The sequence below is a fragment of the Remersonia thermophila genome, chromosome 2 (assembly GCF_042764415.1).
Source record: "Remersonia thermophila strain ATCC 22073 chromosome 2, whole genome shotgun sequence".
Classification (NCBI taxonomy): domain Eukaryota; kingdom Fungi; phylum Ascomycota; class Sordariomycetes; order Sordariales; family Chaetomiaceae; genus Remersonia; species Remersonia thermophila.
The window spans coordinates 2232972-2250692 of record NC_092218.1 but is presented as its reverse complement, the minus strand read 5'-3'; the positions used below and the strand labels follow the sequence as shown (position 1 = coordinate 2250692).

Below are 17721 nucleotides of genomic sequence, written 5' to 3'. Positions count from 1 at the left end.
AGAAGAGAAGTACTCACTGGTTGGGCTGAGTTGGCTATGTGGAGAGGCGGATGCTAAAGCGTGTTTGTGTGCGCGGGCAGTTTGTATGGGAGAAGAGGAGGGAGATTTTGGGAGGGGAAGGGGAAGCCGCCTGCTCGTATTTTACTATGGGCGGCTGATTGAGTGAGGGAGCGGGGCGGGGGTCCCTCCCTCCTGCCATAACAAAAAAAAGCTGCGGCTTGGGAGCACGGGCTGATTTTTTGGCCGGGGATTTTTTGGGGAGGGGCGATGGCTGCTGCGCTCATCTCCCTGGCTTCCCAGCCAGCCGCTTGGCCTTTGGTGTGACAGGCACGGACCACCCGCACCACCCAAAGTCGATGGTACCAATGTCCGTGTGGGCACATCCCAACGGAACACTGTACCCGGTACAAGCACGCGACAGAAATTGGGATCTGGGGCTTCGAGCACAGCACCACCACCAGACAAGGCAGTGCAGCGTCCAGACCGAGAGACAGTGGGATTATTTTGCGCTCATCAAGGAACTCCCGCGACTCTCATGGAGATCAGGATGTAGGCTATCTTGGGTTGTATTTAGGTTCACTGGCCAGCCGTGGAACTTCGCATGACAGGATCTCGGGTTATTCTCTTGCTCTGCGAGTGACGTGTTGAGCGGGAGGGACGTCTCGAGATCAAGTGAACGCCCTGTCTTAATTATCAATTGGTTGCTTCTACCTCCTTTCCGAGGGCCTCTCTCGAAGGGCCTCAGCAGGTGGAAGCTTAGGTAGATTGCATATCTTCTGAACAACATCACCGGGTCTCTTCCGCCAACGTGTTGCGTGATGTGGAAATGACGGGACTCGGAATCCGCCCATTGAACTTACACCCAGATGCGCGTGAGCTGGGCTGGGAAAGCTAAACATGAAGAAATGATGCCTTGGTTGTGTGCCGCTGATCCATTGTATAAAAAAAAAGAAACGAAAAAAGAAGAAAAAAACCGACGGTGAGATACCTTATCAGGTCGGTGTAAAGAATTCCATGGAAGAACTGGTTGAGATATTGAGTGTTTGTTAAAAAACAAGAGGACAGCTCGGCCATCCAGAGGGTTGTGGAAGAAGGTGCAATGTACCGTTGCCCTCGGCTGGGGCGACAATTGACGACCTGACGCGGTGTCGGCCATGTACCCCATACTCCGAGCAGCTCCTTGCGACAGCCCAGCATGAACGGGCACGCCCCTCCGTGCCGCGTCCCTCCCCCTTTTGGTTGGCTGATCCATTGCAGCCATTTCTCGCACATGCCACACCCAACAGCTCCCTTTCATTCCTGCTGGCCCCTCGGTTCCCTGCATTCCACCTATCAGCTGATAGCCGGACCCAAGAAAGCGCCTGGGTGTCCCCAGTCTCTCAGGACGCTGACGTTTTTGGTCATCAGTGAAACCTTGACAACCCGCAAATTCTCCTCCCTCGACGTCTACGCGTATGCGTGTAGATCCGCACTGTTGTTTCGAGGCAAAGGGGCTTTACGCAAGATAGATTGTGGACTTGGAATGGCAGTGTGCTCGACAGATCGTATTGCATCATTGTTCCCGCCACAATGCAGACCTGACGCCAAGTTGGTCGACGGAGCGCCCGTTTGACGAGGGGAAGGCAAAGCGCTAAGGTGTTCCACAGCGCGTCCAAGGGGGATCCATTGGCGATAAGATCTCGGGGTTCCAAAGCGGTCGTTGGCTCGTGCTCCTGCCGGGAGCCGTCGCCTGCTCGTGCCTTCATGAATCTGCCGCTGGGGTGACGCGTCGGCCCGGCCTCCTTGACGGAGCCTGCCCTCATTCATCTGCGGAGTCCAGCACAAGATTCTGGAGGCGCTCATCCCTAACCCAGTCCATGCTGCTCCCAGCCACAATGGCGCTTGTGGTGCCTTTCACCACCTTCCACCTGCGACGTCCGGATGCCACCTCTTGCTCGAGTTTTGTCAGTTCGTTTCCAACCCGAGGGTTGGTGAAGGTGCTCTGCTTGGGAGGATGTGCTTTTGTTACAAGGCCCAATATTTCATCCGCAAGCTCTATGTTTTGTTGACACAGAGCGAGGTTGTCTTTCTCAAGGTCTGCCAGCTGGCTCCGTGATGTCTGAAGGTCATTGCAGATCCGGGCCGCCTGAATGGCAGTTGAATCGCGCTGCTCTATCGTTGGCAGCAGGTCTCTTGAACCATGCCAAGCAGGTTAGCGGTTTGCATTCTGTTGACGATGGCGAACCCTTGGAGCATGCAGACCGATAAACGCTATGGTGGATGGAGGCAGCACCATACCTTTCAGCAGGAGACGCGCCCGTTGCATGATGGACGGCATTCAGGGTTGGCTGAAGAGATATCGTGTTTTCGATGATGGAGTCTCGAAGAGCAAGCGTGGCTTTGGCCTCCAGTAACTGTAGGCGCTGTTCCTCGGAGTTCTGCTCGTTGTGCTGGGAGGCTCCGTCTTCAAAGCGTTGTCAGTGCCAACCTGCCTCGCTCGGACACGGGAACCTGTCGTTAAAGAGCGACTTACAGGTTGCAGAAGGTAATGCTCGTGACCGGGATCTCAGAAGAGCAAGTTCAAGCTGGAGCTGTTGCAGCTGATCAAACAGCCCCAACACGGCAAGCTCAGCACCTGTAAATACAGCCGAGGGTTTTGCTGGCGTGTTAGACGCCATCTTTCCCAAGAAGAGCAGTAGTGTTTCCCCAGGAGATGAAGCAGGGTCTGGTGAAGAACCCAGGCCGTTGACGATCTTGCCCCGAGTGATGCGAGACTGGCGGACACGACAGGAACTGAGGAGGTCGATTTGGAGCGCGAGGCTGTACAGTAACTACGCAGTATACTAAACAGTGTTGATTTTTGTGCCGCAGATGTCCCACTCGTCTTGGTCTGGACGCCTCCACGTCTGCCATCGAGATTCCAAAGAGAGACAGTCCGTCGCCTCAAATCAACAACACCTAGGTGCCCTTGAATCAGTTCCTATGCGTCGTTGATGGGGGTTTATTTGAGCGTTTGCTAGCAAGGTCAGATGTGACGGATGCGCTGTCACTATTGTTCTCTTGCTGGGTTGCTGTTCTATACAGTGCGGAATTGGTGTTCACACCATACCGCAACTCGCAATGTCTATGATCCCACACCCTGGCAACCCACTGTCACTTTGGTGCATTCGATTGTCCCTTGACCGATTCGCGTGGGCGACCTGAGAGCAAGCTCTCCCGCATTTCGGACCGCCGGGGGCCAACCCACTTGCGTCTCTACCGCATTCGAGACAACCTAATTACGATATTGTTGGTTGTGTTCGACGCGCTCCATCCAAGCGCAGGCACCGACGGCGGAGGTCGCGACGTCATCGTTAAGTGCCCAGCGCGCCTTGCGACTTCGTCAGTGACGTGAGCCACACGTCCATCCGATAGGCACCCGCTCGATGCCCATCTTCCCGAGTCACTACACATACTACGATATCGTATCCGAGAGAGCTCCTTTATATTGGAAATTTACACTGGACGGCTCAAGGCATGCTTGGACATGGCAGCCCAGGTGTTGGTTGCCCACACGGGCCAGCGCCTGCAGATCGATGTCTCGAAGCTTTCTTCGTGAGCCTCAGACCTTTGCCTTCTATCATAGCGAACGGCGCTGACGAGCCTCAGTGTCGACGAGTTCAAGGCGTCCGTTTCTCGGTACACGTCGATACCGCCGCAATGCGTCATTGCTTTGACGCCTCAGGGGAAGCCCCTCAAGCTACAGACATTTCAGGCCGAGGTTGGTGCCCTTATCGCATCTTCTGCTGGACACCCGATGACAGAGAGTTGTTGCTGATCTACATGAACAGAAGGAGATATTCGTCTATGACAACCGGCTTGCCCAACCGCTCTCGCAGAGTAGTCGTCAGACTCCAAAACTCGATATTCCCCTCCCGAAACGATATGTTTTGCAGGATCAGCCGAACCCGGCCGAACCTGTGAAGTCAATACAGGCGTGGCAGGAACTATTCAAGACACGGCGGACCTGGTCGTGGAAGATCGTTGACGACTGTCGTCAAATGGCCCGGGAGACTGAGGAACGGTACAGCGAAATGGACATCATGCTGCGTTGTCTCGATGCTGCCGTGACAAACCTCGAGTCGGTCATCAAGGGGCTCGAGCCAAAGTATGCCGAACTCAGAAAATGGCTTCCCGGGGCGCAAGCCGACTACGGAAACCTGACTTCGAGGTGGGAGCAGTATTTATCCCTTGCAAGGAGCATTCCCGTGTCCCCAGCCATGGTCCAGTTCATGACTGGCCGCAGCTCTGGGGATGCCAAGGGGCGAGCTTCCCGTCAGGCCTCTCTTGAGGACTTGGTGGATCTGGAGACGGCGCGGAAAGCGGGTAGGTTAGCGCCCTCGGCTCTCCGCAAGTTCAACGGCCGGATGGCAGATCTCGAGAGGGTTGCCAATCGTCTCTTCCAAGACGCTGAGGACCTTTTCCGCGAGTACGAGAAGACCATCGAGCGTTCAGAGATGGGTCACCGCGGCGAGTCTGAGCAGCTCGTCAACGACATCGAGGCGTTGGCAGGTAAAATCGACACAGACTGCCGGACCACCCTCGAGTACTCGTCCGACTCCGGGAATGCGCTCTCGCAAATTTCCAAAATTGGCGCGAACCACACCGAGCGGTTGCTGCCAAGTTTGGGCAAGCGTGCGGCGGAAATGGACGATATGCTTCGCTATGCAACACAGGCCAGAAACTCCCTTGCTGCCGAGTCTGTTGAGTTTATGAGGAGCATCACCGATATCACCGCACTCAGCCACAGCGTCAAGTCCCAGATCAACGCCATGAACCAGGAGGATGAACTCGCCACTTTCGACTACCTGCGGCTGATCCAGCAAGTTCCGTACATGTACGCATCCTTCGTAGCAGAGGCAGTCAAGCGGCGTGAGTGGCATGAAAAGATGACCCAAGACTCATCCACTCTCGCAAATGAGATGGCCCTGTTTCGTGAAGAGGAAATCAAGAGGCGGCGGAAGTGGTACAAGTCGATCGGCAATACGTATGGGCCTGAGCCCCACAGCCTCGACAGTCACGTCCCTGGGTTAGAAGTGAACCTCATCGGCGAGGAGGAGCCGTGGCCGTCCATGACTCGAAAGGATCTGGAAGAGTTCCTGACGCTTCTCCAGACCAACAAGGCGGACCCCGAGATCATCAGTGACGTTGGAAAGATGATTTCCGAAATGAACAGCCCAACAAAGCAGCAATTCAAGCGGATGAAGGCCTTCAAAAACGGCAGCATCCACGAAGCGGCTCTAGGCCGCAGCGGGCTGCTGATACGAGGAGACGACGACCTTCTTCGGTCTCTGCAGGAAGACAAATCAAAGCTAGAAAGCAAGCTGAAAACGGCTGAGAGCCGTGTGAGGAGACTCGAGGATCTTCTCCATCGACAATCTCAGGCATCACGCCCAACACTCGGCCATTTGTTCCAGACTCCAAGCCAGCATCTTTCGGACCGCGGCGACTCTACTATCTCCATCAAATCCCCGCATCCATCGGACGGCCGTCGTGCATCGGTAGAAGGCGTCGATGCCCTGGTGCAACGTGTCCACCAGCTAGAGGTCGAGCTCGGGGCCGAAAAGGAGCGCGCCGCGGCGCTGGAGAGGGGCCTCGCCGAGCAGACGACACTGTACAACACTGCAAAGACACAAGTGGACGAGGCAAACTCGACGAAGCGCGACCTTTTGCAAAACCTGGAGGCCCTGAAGCGGGAGTTCATGGATGAACGGAAATCGCTTGAGGATGAAATCAAGCGTCTGCAGGCTCGTCTGGAAGACACCGAGGATGAGATGGAGCACTTCGGGGAATCTAGAGAACATGAAAAGGCGTCGTATGACGAGACGATCCACGCCCTCAGAAGCGAGGTTGAACGCCTTACAAAGGAGAAGCAGGATGAGGCACTTACACTCGAGGGGAAGATCAGCTTTCTTCGTGAAGAGGCTCGTGTACAGCGCGAGGCCATGGAAGAACAGGAACGGCAGCTCCGGGCGGCACACGACAACGCCGTTAAGCTCAGCAAGCAACTTGCTACAATGAGCGAGGCAGTCGATGTGCAGCAGACGGCTCTTCGAGAGCTCTGGAACCAAATCTCACCAGAGGAGCTGGCGCCAGCTGACGCTCCCAGTTTGGTGGGTGAGCTTTCAGAAAAGGTCATAGGGGCCTTGGAGACGGTGCGACGCTTGCATGAGGACCTCTCCCTGCTCCAATCACAGTTCGACGCAGCACAAAACACTATCAAATCGGTGGCGGCAGACAGGGATTCTCTGGCAGAGCGGCTTTCCAGAGAAGAGGAGGCGTCAGTTCATCTGCGAGAAACGCTTGCAGAAGAGAAAGCCAGAGTTTCAGCGCTCGAAGGAGAGCTCGCCGACAGCCGGGAGCAGCTTGACCAACTGCGAAGCAAGCTTGCCGACGGGGAGACGGGCTCAGAGTCCCTCAGGAAGCGTCTGCAAGAAGAAGAGACGAAGCTTGCGCAGGTCACCGAGGAACTCGCTTCACGGCAGTCACGGGTGGGCAGCTTGGAAGAGGAGGTCCGGGTTCTCCAGGATAAGCTCCAGCGACTGCAGACGAAGCTGTCCAGCCTCTCTGCCTTGTTTGACTCTCGGTCAGAACACGCGCGGGATCTCTCACAGCGCTTGTATTCCCAGAACGAACGCCTCGCTCATCTGCTTGAGCGACTTGGGTTCTCGGTAACTCGACAAGAGGAAGGAATGGTAATCCAGAAGATTCCCCGGTCTGAGCGGACCTCACAAAGCGTCAGCGACCCAGATGCCAGCACATCGCTGCGCAGGTCAGGTACGCTCAATAGCCGCGCATCCCTGTTTGGCAGCGCAGACCTCGACCTGCTCAACTGGGTGAACGCTTCAGACGTGGACGCCGAATCCGAAAAGTACACTGCGTACATGTCCTCCTTAGGCTCCTTCGACGCGGATGCGTTCTGCGAGGTCGTGTACCGGCGGGTCAAGGATATCGAGCACATGGCGCGGAAGCTGCAGCGTGATGCGAGGGCGTATAGAGAGAAGGCACATGCTATGCAAAAGGAAGCGCACGAGAAGATCGCCTTCAAGCATTTTAAGGAGGGCGATCTGGCGCTCTTCTTACCGACGCGGAATCAGACAACCGGTGCGTGGGCGGCATTCAACGTCGGGTTCCCCCACTACTTCCTGCGGGAACAAGAAGCACACCGGCTCCGCAGCCGGGAATGGCTTGTTGCCCGCATCTCGCGCATCCAAGAGCGCGTCGTGGACCTGTCCAAATCTCTCCAGAACTCGTCTGGCCTCGCCAAGAAAGGGACCGGGACCGATTCTGAGTCTGTCAACGACGACGAAAACGACAATCCCTTCGACCTGTCCGACGGTCTCCGTTGGTATCTCATCGATGCAGTGGAAGACAAACCAGGAGCTCCCTCGACGCCGGGCATCGCGAAGAGCACAGTTGCTGCCAATAATGTCGAAGCTATGGCAGACAGGCACACTCCCGGGCGCGCTGGGACCAAGGGAGGTGGCACGGGAGGCCGCGCCGGTCCGTCGGGTATCGAGGGGGTGAGCAAGACGTTGTCAAAAAGCCTCGAGAGCCGCCGGTCCAGCACAGGTTCTAAGAAGGCCTTGCCGTTCACAATCGGGGCATCCAGAAGCCGGGACAGTCCCGCCGTGAGTGAGACTAACTCGTTGCGTGCCGCGCCTACCGATGGGATCCCGGCCGCATCGAGCCCAACGCAGCAGCATGCTGCTCAAGGTGCAGCCACCAACGGATCCGCTCAGACTCCTGCCGATCCTGATGGAGGTACTCGAGGCACCAACGGCACCGAGTAATTAACCGGAAATTCTTAGAGAGGATAGTCACTGGACATACGAGGAGGCTGCAGTTCTGATCCTCGACGGCATCGGCGCTCAGGTGCTGGAACAAGGCCGTGGTTTGCAAGCTTGCCATATCGCGTTCTTGGAACATTGCTTCCGACAGCAGCTCGGCCTGATAGCAACGAGTTCTGACAAATCCCATGAGTTCCCAGCAGGTCATTATCTCAGTGTGAAGCGCCAATCTCTTGCCCTCACCCATCATTGGGCAGAGTGCGCCACTTGTCTGCGTAGAGCCCCGCATGGGAATCTTTGCAGCTCTCTGGTGGATTGATGTGGAAGCGGGAAGGGGCACGCAGGATAGACATGGCTATGGCAGATGGCCTGAATCAACTAGTTGTACACTATTGGTAGCAGATGTGTGAGCCCCTGATTTCCTTGATGGTCTGAGCAGTGAAGGGGCATCAACGCAAGGGAGATGGAGTGAACTCTCCACTCCTTCCTCCTATGAGCCTTAAGCTTCTGCCTCGGGGAACCCCTCCGCCGACGGGAGAATCTCGATGACCTTGCGCACGGGTTCTAACCCGAAACCTCCAGTGGAAATCTCGATTTCAAAGCGCCCCAGCTCCTTGATCCGGTCAACGTCCTCGGGCAATCCCAGAAAACGTATTTGCTCGGGCTCCAGGACGATACGGCTACCTTCCACATCGATCACGAGCAATTCCTTGATGTGGCTAACAATGTCGTCGGCAGACACAGAGCCATAGATGGCCAGCAGAGTGGTTTGCTTGCTCTCAGCGTCTGCAGCGGCTGACCCCGCGATCAGGGGTGAAACAGCCGGGCGTGAAGGAGCGGGGGGTGCTGGGATCGGTTTTCGGTGGAAAGTAAGGGTCTCCGGGACCAACGTGGTCAGAATAGTCTGCGCTTTTTCGGGCTGTTGCGAAACATTGCGATTAGCAAACGCCAGGATTAAACAAAGCAAGACAACAGGACATGGGTAAACCGCATACAGTAATCGCGATGATCTTTGGCCTTGAAATCTCCTCGAACTCTTCGGGGCCCTGCTCGGCTTCCGCAACATCGACGAGCCCAAAGGTGGGATCTCGCTCGCCAATATCATCATGCGTCAAGCCGAGCTCGTGGAAGCGCGCCGCCGTCATGTACTCGGCCAGTTTCTTCGGGTACCACTCGTTCCGCATGCGCCCTCGTTCGGTTCGAAAGATGGAATCTGAGGCATGGATATTAGCGCCAATTGACTCGTCCAATGCCCGCCAGAACATGCGAGTGTACCTTTGCGACCAAACTTCGGAATATCCTCGAGCAGGCGGACAACAACACCTCGGTCCTTCGGCCGGGTGTACCTCGTCTTGGTGCGGACTTGCACCAGCGGCAAGGCGCCAGCACCGATATTGCTGCCGTTGCTGCTGAGAGGTTGTATCACTCTCCGCAAGCACGTAAGGCAGGCTGGTGACCTGCTCACTAGCGGCGTTGTCATGGTCGTTCAAGTCGGGCTGGAGAATCCGCCAAGTTAAGGCAGTTCTTCTGCTTTGGGAACTTTCCCAAAATTTCGCGGTTGAGGTTGACGAACTGGATGGATGGACCTGCACAGCATTCCTGTGGATAAACTTCGGGATCGGCCTGGACCCACTTGACAGTGTAGGTAATTACCGTCATTTTGGCATCCGCCCGGCACCTGATCCAGCGCGAGGTGTTCTCGACTTGTCTGTCCCACCTGTCATCGGTGCCCATTGACAAACATCAGGTGACAACAATCACTTGTACGGACCCTTGAACTATTATAATATCTTTCTTGATGTGTAGCATCCCGGGGTCCCTTGGTGTAACATCTAATTCCCGGCCACTGCGTCGTTCGAGCAGTTTATAAAGTCATCATCACGGTGCCCGACATGATCGAGCCAAGTTTGCAGGTCGCTTGTCAAGGCATCGACTATTACCTCCTCGACAATTCCTTCCTGCCACCCCAGCGCAAGATTGATTCCACATCCCGTTACGCCGGAAACGCTGATGCCAATCGCTGCACCAGCTACCATGGCGCTTTGGGACATGATGGAACGCTGAATTTTCCAGCCTCGCTGCTCTGGCTCATCGCTCTCCTCGTGCGACGGGGACATGGACCCAATATTGGACACCTCCCATGTATCCTGGCGCGGCTTTCCGCCTTTGGATAACCAAAATTTCTTCCAGTCCGTGACCCAACCAAGCATGCTCATGATGTCGTCTCTGGGTATGTTGTCAAGGTGTTGTCTGATGCTCTTCCGCAGGGTGGCCGCAATCGTCCACACTTCTGCCGCCGAGGGCCTGTCCCTGAGCTGAGCGACAACATCAGACTTGTAGCAATGTGTCTGGGCTGTCACGTAGACTCCGAACAGACTTTCGGTTCCTCCGGATTGGCTATGGCCTTTTACAAAGGGGCGTAGATCGATGGGTGTCGAGCTTTGAAACGCTGGAGCTTGGTCGGGCTTGAGGTTCTTGGACAACGAGAGAAGAATGAGGGCATGAAGAAGCGCAGTAAGCGTGGTGTTATGTCTTCTGCACGCCCCGAGGACCGCAGGTACGGATGCGGCAGGAATGATGACCAACCTCAGCCGAGTACGACATGGCTCGGGCGTAACGGCTGCTCCAGTCCAGATGCTTCCAGATTCTCCCGACTGGAGCCATTTGGGGCCGAGCTCGCGGAAGAGAGTCCGGGCCAAGAAACCCCACGATGTGCTGAAGGCGATCAACTGTTCCAGAGTTGGAGGGAAGTCATGCGGGCGTGCCATGTTCAACGTGCCGTTGGTGAGCTCACTAGGTGGTGTGAGCGGACCATTGAGCTCGTTGAGAAGTCTCGTGTGGAATTCACTGGTGCTGCGCCCATCCACAATCGCATGATGCGCCGTAAAGATAGCATCAAACACCAGCATCTCATCCTCGGACAACTGGTTGTCAAGGATGATGGTGAGCTTCCACGGCGGCCGCTGCTCTATCTCGGGCCAGGGTTGGTCGTGTAGCCTCTCGAGGGTCCGCAACAGCATTGAGTCATTGGTGTCTCTCCTGGACGTGTTGATGAGTTCGATATGGTGCTCTGTACGGATCGATGGGAGTCGAACAAAGTGCGGGTGGGAGCCATCCTGACCGACAATGCCCACAGCCAGTGACGGAGTAGCCAGAATTACATTGGCCACAGCTGTCTCCAATATGTCATGGAGGCCTCGGTCGCCAAGTTTCGTCCGTAAGACAGAGTACTGGCATGTGTTTGCTACACACTTGTAGAAGCCAAGGGCATGTCTAGAAGACGAGTAAATCTCACTGCCGTCTGGTCAGCGTAATGTTTCCATGATGTAAAGTGTGTAGTTCCTCGGGTCTTTCCAGGACCGTAATCCAGCAGGACCATTGACGTCCGGCCAGGAAGACACATACCATGGTCCCAGAGGACGAATGACCTCGCTAGGCGAGCTTGTATCAACCAGTGGAGGGTGGTGGTCTTGGCGATGACCCCGAAACATGACCTTGTCACCTCTGTGCCAGAAGAACCGCTTGGAAGACTTGACACAAAGAGACTTCTTAGATGAGCATGGGAAAGTGGGACGCATGGGAATACGCGCACCAGCTGGGGTTTAGGGTGACTTGAAAGCGAAGCATCCGATGGCCCCACTGAGATGCGATCGTCGGTTTGATGGCTCGTAATAACCTTGATCACAAACAAAAGACCCGGCCACTGCATGTACACTCTGACAATCAAAAATCAAGCCAATTGTTCACCAGGATTTAGACCATTGCAAAAATGGCAATGCCTTTCATTATAAAGCAACCAAAGGTTTCTCAGTGTACCAACTAGCTTGTAATCCAAACCCCGAACCACCAGGGAGGCGAGTTATGCACACGAGCCCCAGTTCCTGTAACATACAGAAAAATTACGCAATGAGAGCCGACCCACTTTGTCCGTCCCGGGCGTCATGTTCGCCCCGCTGCAACTCCCCCCGGTCAAGCCACCTACCACGACGCGCCGCCAAGTCATCTCTCCGTGAGCATGTCCGGGGCTTCACGCGCGCAAGGCGAGAGCGGTTGTACTACCTATTCAGCTGTGGTTGGGTTTCAATGTCTCACCAGACTGGTTTTCATCCTCTCGGAACTCCATGCCGCCTCATTCGCCATGACAGTGCAGCGCTGGATATTCAGCCCTACCTTGACCATTTAAGCTGCAAGTTCCCGATGTAAGGCACCCAGCTTGGCTTTCCCTGTCCTGCTCTTGCAACCCGACCCGACGACAACCAACACCCGCCCCGACGAAAATACAACTACACGACCGAGATGGATCGCGACGAGAAAGATAAAATGGGGGATAGCAAGTCGAGCACCGGGCCCGCCCCGAGTACGACGCGCTTCACCTCGCCGCTCGTCATTACCAGCGCGTCTCGCAGGAAGAGTTTGTTCTCACGATCAAAACCCACCGACAGCGCTGCGAGCCGGCCAAACAGCTCAGGCTCTATCTCCGACGTATCATTGTCGACCAACACCAAAATTCCCCGCCTCGTCCAGCGGCATGGCTTCTCTCTCTCGGATGCCTATCGGTTAGCCGAAGAAGAGGAACATGACCAGGGGTCACCGAGTCCGGCGCCTAGAATGTGGCGATCTCGGCGCGGGTCTATGGACCAGCTTCGGCGTCAAGCATCCAACGCGACGCCTCTGGCGTCCAGGAACAGCGACGGCCATATAGACGACATTGCTCGTTCACAAGACGATTCCGACAGCACGTTTGACGAAAAACTCCGTCAGTTTGCGAAGGACCAGGAAGAGGCAGAGAACCCCAGTCGCCGAAGCAGCGGGCTCTTATCCAGGTCGAAGCTCGGCACTAGGCTTGTCGAGACGGGAAAGGAACTCTTGCGGAAGTCCAGCAACAACAGCCTCGAGAACCCCTCGCCGCCGCGCTCAGCCAAGACCGCACCCGATACTCCATCCTTCTTACGACGACTGGCGAGCAGAAGGCGAGGAGTCGGGGATTCCCCCTCGGCTTACGCATCATCGGATTCGACGCGCCCTGGCGACCCTGGACTTCACGGCGACGAGATTTCGCACCCGAGCACCACGCCCCGCGGGGAGCCCGTCAGGGGTTTCCCAGACACTCAGACCCCAAATCGAAGCTTTGCCTGGCAAACCGATGCAGACTTCACTGGGGGTGATCTTCAAGTCTCGACTAGCCCTCCGGTGGCCATCCGGCGCAGCAATACGAAAATCGACCAGATCCGGGCACTCGAAGCGGAGATGGGTCAGCGATACGTCGAGAACAACGACCCAGAACCCAAGGACGATCTAGATCACAAACCACCCGGTCTGGGGTCAACCGCTGCGCTGACCTTAGACTCGGACAACGCCGTCAGCGGCCCCAGTTGCACAAAGCCAGAGGGGCTTCCAAAGGTTCCTAGCGATCGGTCTTTCGATGGGGGTGCTATCGGTACAGACAATCTGAAGCCACGCGCGATCACCGGGTTACCAAGGAGGATGCCCTCGACATCCGGACTGTATGAATCTCGCGAAACCCCCAAAACCTCAAGCGTACCGGATGAGAATGTTGGCGTAACACCAGGTGATGAGCCTGCGCAGACGTATTCTCCTCTTCGGGATAGGTTACGGAAACGAGACCTCGGAACGGAGAGCATTGCAGATTACCGGAAAAAGACTCTCGATCTGCCCGGTACATTGGCGGTCAAGGATGGGCAAAATTTCGGCACCGGTTCGCTAGAAATGACGGGGACAGAAACACATGCCCCCGATTTGCCGACCACGACAGGCACCGATATCTCTGGGCAAGCACCGGTGAGGATTGACAGCGCAGAATCTCCTGTGCGCGATCGAGAGATTGGAGAGCGGACGAGACAGCGACGGTCATTTAGCGGCGCTAAGAGCGACACCAGGCCAACGGTTGGGTTTATCGGTGTCTCCAGGAATTCGTCAGTTGATTCAAAGGCGGGGAAACCGGCAAGTGCAGCAAACTCGGAAGCCGACCCTATGGAGCGAATCGAGGGGGAAATGGAACTATTCGCACCTCACGAGAACCAGTCTGAGAGGGGTTCGCTGCGGGCCTCGTCACCAGTGTCGGTTGGCGTGCCTAAGGAGACGCCGAAACCCGTCAAAATCGACCCGCTGACGCAGCCTACCCCTCGGGTGACAGGGGCGTACGTCGAAACGCCTGCGACCGTGAAAGTGGAGAAGAAACCCGGCGGTTCCGGGGTGGATGCCATGCCCGAGTCCAAGGACCCGGGGGCGTCCTCGGAGAACAGCTCCGGGCGCTCAGGCGTTCGACAGGAAATGACCTCTATACTCCCAGTCCCGCCGGTTGAAAAGGGAGACACAACAGGCCACCATCAGAGGCGCTCCCGGTCCTCTAAGGGAGACAGGGGAAATAGTCGGTCCTCGTCAATCTCCGCTCGCCGACGTGCCAGATCCCTATCCCGGAGTCGCAAGCCGCTGATCAACTCGGCCAAACCACCCACCGTGAAGGATGATTTGCTCGAAATTCAGCGGGTCAACAACATTGACGACTCGACTCTCGATGACCTTGCCGATATTTTAGACCGGCACGAGCAGCAGGCGGCTGCCTTGAGCTTGCAAGGGATGAAATCCGAACCCAGTGACAATTGCGAGGTTGACGACACACTTGAACTGTTTGGTAGGATGAGCCAGACTCTCGAGACAGCCCTCCTCAACACCCGAAGCGCGAAGCAAGGCATCGAGACTCTCGAAGTCAAAGTAGCGAATGTGGGGACCAAAGACAAGGCCAACGAACAGGGCAGAGCTCCCAGCACGGGGGATAAGGAGGAGCAGGCCTCATACCCTCCCTGCAACGAACCCATCAGCTCTCAGGGGGACGCTGCCAGCATGCCAACCTCTACAGGTCTCACCATCCCTCCCCTCTGGTATCGCCAGCCCAAATTCCGCTTCACTTTTCTTGGCCTTTCCCTATTTCTGTTCACCCTTTGGTATGTTGTCGAGTCCGCGGTGTGCTTCCGCTACTGCAGGCCTGATTTCTGCTACCCCGGGACCGTGTGCGATTGGTCTGCGGACGACCCTGTCTGGGGGTACGCCATCCCCGTTAAGCTGGACCAGTGGGTGACAGGTGGACAGGGCAGGGCGTTCGCGCAGCGTCTCCAGCCGGAGGTTAAGGACTGGCTGGCGGACATGTGGGATGCTGCAACGGGGACTGATCCTAGCGTTGTGGACACGGGCGGGTTTACTTGGGAGCAGAAGAGGAGACACAGGAGACGGTTGGCACGGAAAGGACTGCTGAAGTTTCCTTATGAGGTAGAGAGTAGGGATGGTGCGGCTGGGGGTCGGGCACCGGCCAGTGGGCGTACAGCACCAAGCATGGGATATGTTGTAGACAGAGATGATGATTGATGGTGATGGGGGGGAGGGGGGGTGGTCTTGTTAGACGATCTTGGGGGATCTCCAATGTGGCGTTAGGGCATCGGATATTGCTTGGGTTCTGTAACCTTTGGTCTGAAGTTCGGGTTGGCAGCGGGGGAGGGATGGGCCAGCAACGAGTTTGATGCGGTTGCTTTGTGGCTATACCATGTACTGAACACTCAACCCCACGATGGAACAGTTCGGGCTGCGATGTGCCGCCATGCCGGTCACTGTGCGCTTGATGATGCTTTCTTCGCAGGGAATTAATATGCTCATTGAATCCAACCGTTTCTGGCGGGACTTTCTAGGTATCCAACAGATATCGCTGTGAGCATCGGTATGGCGCTGGTCAATCTTCGCAGATTAACAGTTCCTCCACTTATGTACGGATCTCTTCAGCTACCTCCCTTGCTCGCAAACATTTTGTAGCTTGATATAAAACCGGCCAGCTCCTCAGTAGCCACGTCGAGTGTCGGTGATTGATCTCTCTAATTTGGCCATCCTCAGCTTTGGATCCCGTCACCTAACCCCTCTCTCCGGCAGCTCGAGCCAACGCCTTCCGTTGCATGCTTGCTCGCGCCCTCTCCAGCTGCTTGTCCCAGGCCACCTTAGCAACCTCAGCCATGTTGTCCTGGATGAACTTGCGAACCACCTCTTTGTCGTAGAACCCCTCCTGGTTCTTAAGACCCGAGGGGATGAAGCCGAAGGACCTGTCATCTCCCATGAGGATCTTAAGCATCCCCGAGACCAGACACGCCCTCCTCTGGGGATCCATGTCGGTCGGGATGAGCTCCTTGATGAGGGACTTCATCTGCGCGCTGTCTCGCTCCAACTGGAACTCCCTCAGCCGCGCCCTGTACTCCGGGCCGACAAAGAAGCGAGCAAACGCTTCGTCACGAACTGCGGCGCGGGCTTCTTGCAGGGATGTCGCCTTCCCTTTGCGGATGAATCTATTCTGGGCGCGCAGATTCGGGATATACTCGTTGACCCAGCTGCGGAAAATCGAACGCTGCGCCATTCGTCGTCGGTCATTGGACTTGAGCTTCTTTCGCCCTTCCTCGCCGCCGATCATCCCGACGTCGTCTCCGTCGTCGCCGGGAGTCTCCTTGACGCAGAAGAGCCGACAGCTGGTGGCATACTCGAAGAGAGCGTCGACCGACTCAAAAGGTGCATCCCAATAGCCATGGACCTTCATTCCTAGGAAGTGCAAGATCTCGGCGGGGTCTTGGGAGAGCAATACCTTGGCCTTCTTGCGGTCGAACTTCTCGACTTCCGGGATCCGCAGCCAGAGAGCCTCCTCGTCTACCGTAAGACCATATGGGCGGATCGTGCTTCCAATGATGTTCCAGAGATCTCCATGGGCGTGCCTGTAGAGAATCTGCGATCATGTTAGCTAGGCGGGACTGTGTGATGGTTCGACAGACCGGGGAACTTGCCCAGCAGAGGTTGTTGACGTCGGGACAGACCCGGATGTCAACCTGGATATACTTCTTCTCTCCGCCCCGGTGACTGTCTTCGACTCCTCCGCCGCCGGAACCCGTCCCAATGTCCTCGGCCTGCTTGTCTAAATCTGAGGGCCATGGTATCGCCAGGTTTGCGGAGCAACCCGATGGCCCGATGAGGGCGTATTCGGCCCCGAGGACGGACTGGATGGATGACATAAGCTCCCGGGGCTGGCGGGGAGTTGCGTCCTCGTGTGCCCGCGGGAACAGGACGCGCCTCTCGAGGGCAACGAGCATGTCGATGTCGCCATAGTCACGCTTCGCAGGAGCCTCAATGGGCGTGGCAACGCAAACGAACAAGTCCCGGAGGGCAGCTCCGCAAGCCGAAACCACTTGTCGATAGACCTCGGGTGGCATCCGCGGCGTATACGGCGCGTTAGGGAGAGAGGAGAACGCTGAGCCGCCCATGACCTCTGGTTCGAACAGTGCTTGGTATATATACGCGGTGGAGAGGCGGCTCGGCGACGAGAACGAAAGCGTGTGCGAGGGGACGTCTTGGACAACTGGTGAAGGTGACCCAAAACAGCAGTTAGAGACAAAAGTCTGTCAAACTCTGCAAAGGGCTACTGCGAGGTTGAAGGTGCCTAGCTTTGTGTGGTTGGCCTCAGGATCCTCTCTGAACGAGAGAGAACTGGTTCCTTTCGGACACTGCCGCCTGCATCACCAGGACTTCTTGATATAGAATACGGTGAACATTCATCCCAATACGGGCAGCCGCTAGAAGGCGACGGGAGCATTCAATGCCAATCACTATATATGAGGTTCTCTGGATGATCCAAGCTCCTCATTAGTCTTTCATGTGTGCGCTCGTGGTTCCATTGTTTGCTCAGATTTAATCAAGGGGTCTGCGACTCATTTGATTGTCTTGGCATATCATCAGCGGAAAGTGGGGCAACCACGAGCGTGGAAGAAGAGCGGGCCTCAGTGCTTGTATTCTCACCCATCCGTCTTGCAAACCAACCGGTTTGACCAACCACATCTCCTCACAAACTCACTCGGCCTGACGCCCAACAGCCACACTC

General features: G+C 56.3%; 6 protein-coding genes across 6 annotated transcripts; 2 read left to right on the top strand and 4 right to left on the bottom strand.

The window, feature by feature from the left end:
- Window positions 1-1798: 1798 nt before the first annotated feature.
- VTJ83DRAFT_2081 (uncharacterized protein) lies at window positions 1799-2657 on the bottom strand (the record flags this gene model as incomplete). Its single annotated transcript, XM_071008312.1, has 3 exons — window positions 1799-2171; window positions 2278-2443; window positions 2513-2657. 3 exons carry the CDS (start codon window positions 2655-2657, stop codon window positions 1799-1801), a joined length of 684 nt encoding a protein of 227 aa, XP_070868621.1.
- An 848-nt stretch (window positions 2658-3505) lies between these two features.
- On the top strand, window positions 3506-7811 carry VTJ83DRAFT_2080 (uncharacterized protein; the record flags this gene model as incomplete). The annotated part of the gene is made up of 3 exons (XM_071008311.1): window positions 3506-3573; window positions 3628-3739; window positions 3810-7811. 3 exons carry the CDS (start codon window positions 3506-3508, stop codon window positions 7809-7811), a joined length of 4182 nt encoding a protein of 1393 aa, XP_070868620.1.
- Window positions 7812-8307: 496 nt separating this feature from the next.
- On the bottom strand, window positions 8308-9288 carry VTJ83DRAFT_2079 (uncharacterized protein; the record flags this gene model as incomplete). The annotated part of the gene is made up of 3 exons (XM_071008309.1): window positions 8308-8727; window positions 8804-9021; window positions 9084-9288. 3 exons carry the CDS (start codon window positions 9286-9288, stop codon window positions 8308-8310), a joined length of 843 nt encoding a protein of 280 aa, XP_070868619.1.
- Window positions 9289-9640: 352 nt separating this feature from the next.
- Window positions 9641-11299, bottom strand: VTJ83DRAFT_2078 (uncharacterized protein; the record flags this gene model as incomplete). The annotated part of the gene is made up of 2 exons (XM_071008308.1): window positions 9641-11102; window positions 11214-11299. The coding sequence occupies 2 exons, from the start codon at window positions 11297-11299 to the stop codon at window positions 9641-9643; spliced, it is 1548 nt and encodes a 515-aa protein (XP_070868618.1).
- Window positions 11300-12104: 805 nt separating this feature from the next.
- Window positions 12105-15188, top strand: VTJ83DRAFT_2077 (uncharacterized protein; the record flags this gene model as incomplete). The annotated part of the gene is made up of 1 exon (XM_071008307.1): window positions 12105-15188. The coding sequence occupies one exon, from the start codon at window positions 12105-12107 to the stop codon at window positions 15186-15188; it is 3084 nt and encodes a 1027-aa protein (XP_070868617.1).
- A 532-nt stretch (window positions 15189-15720) lies between these two features.
- Window positions 15721-17107, bottom strand: VTJ83DRAFT_2076 (uncharacterized protein; the record flags this gene model as incomplete). The annotated part of the gene is made up of 2 exons (XM_071008306.1): window positions 15721-16575; window positions 16634-17107. The coding sequence occupies 2 exons, from the start codon at window positions 17105-17107 to the stop codon at window positions 15721-15723; spliced, it is 1329 nt and encodes a 442-aa protein (XP_070868616.1).
- Between the last annotated feature and the right edge of the window lie 614 nt (window positions 17108-17721).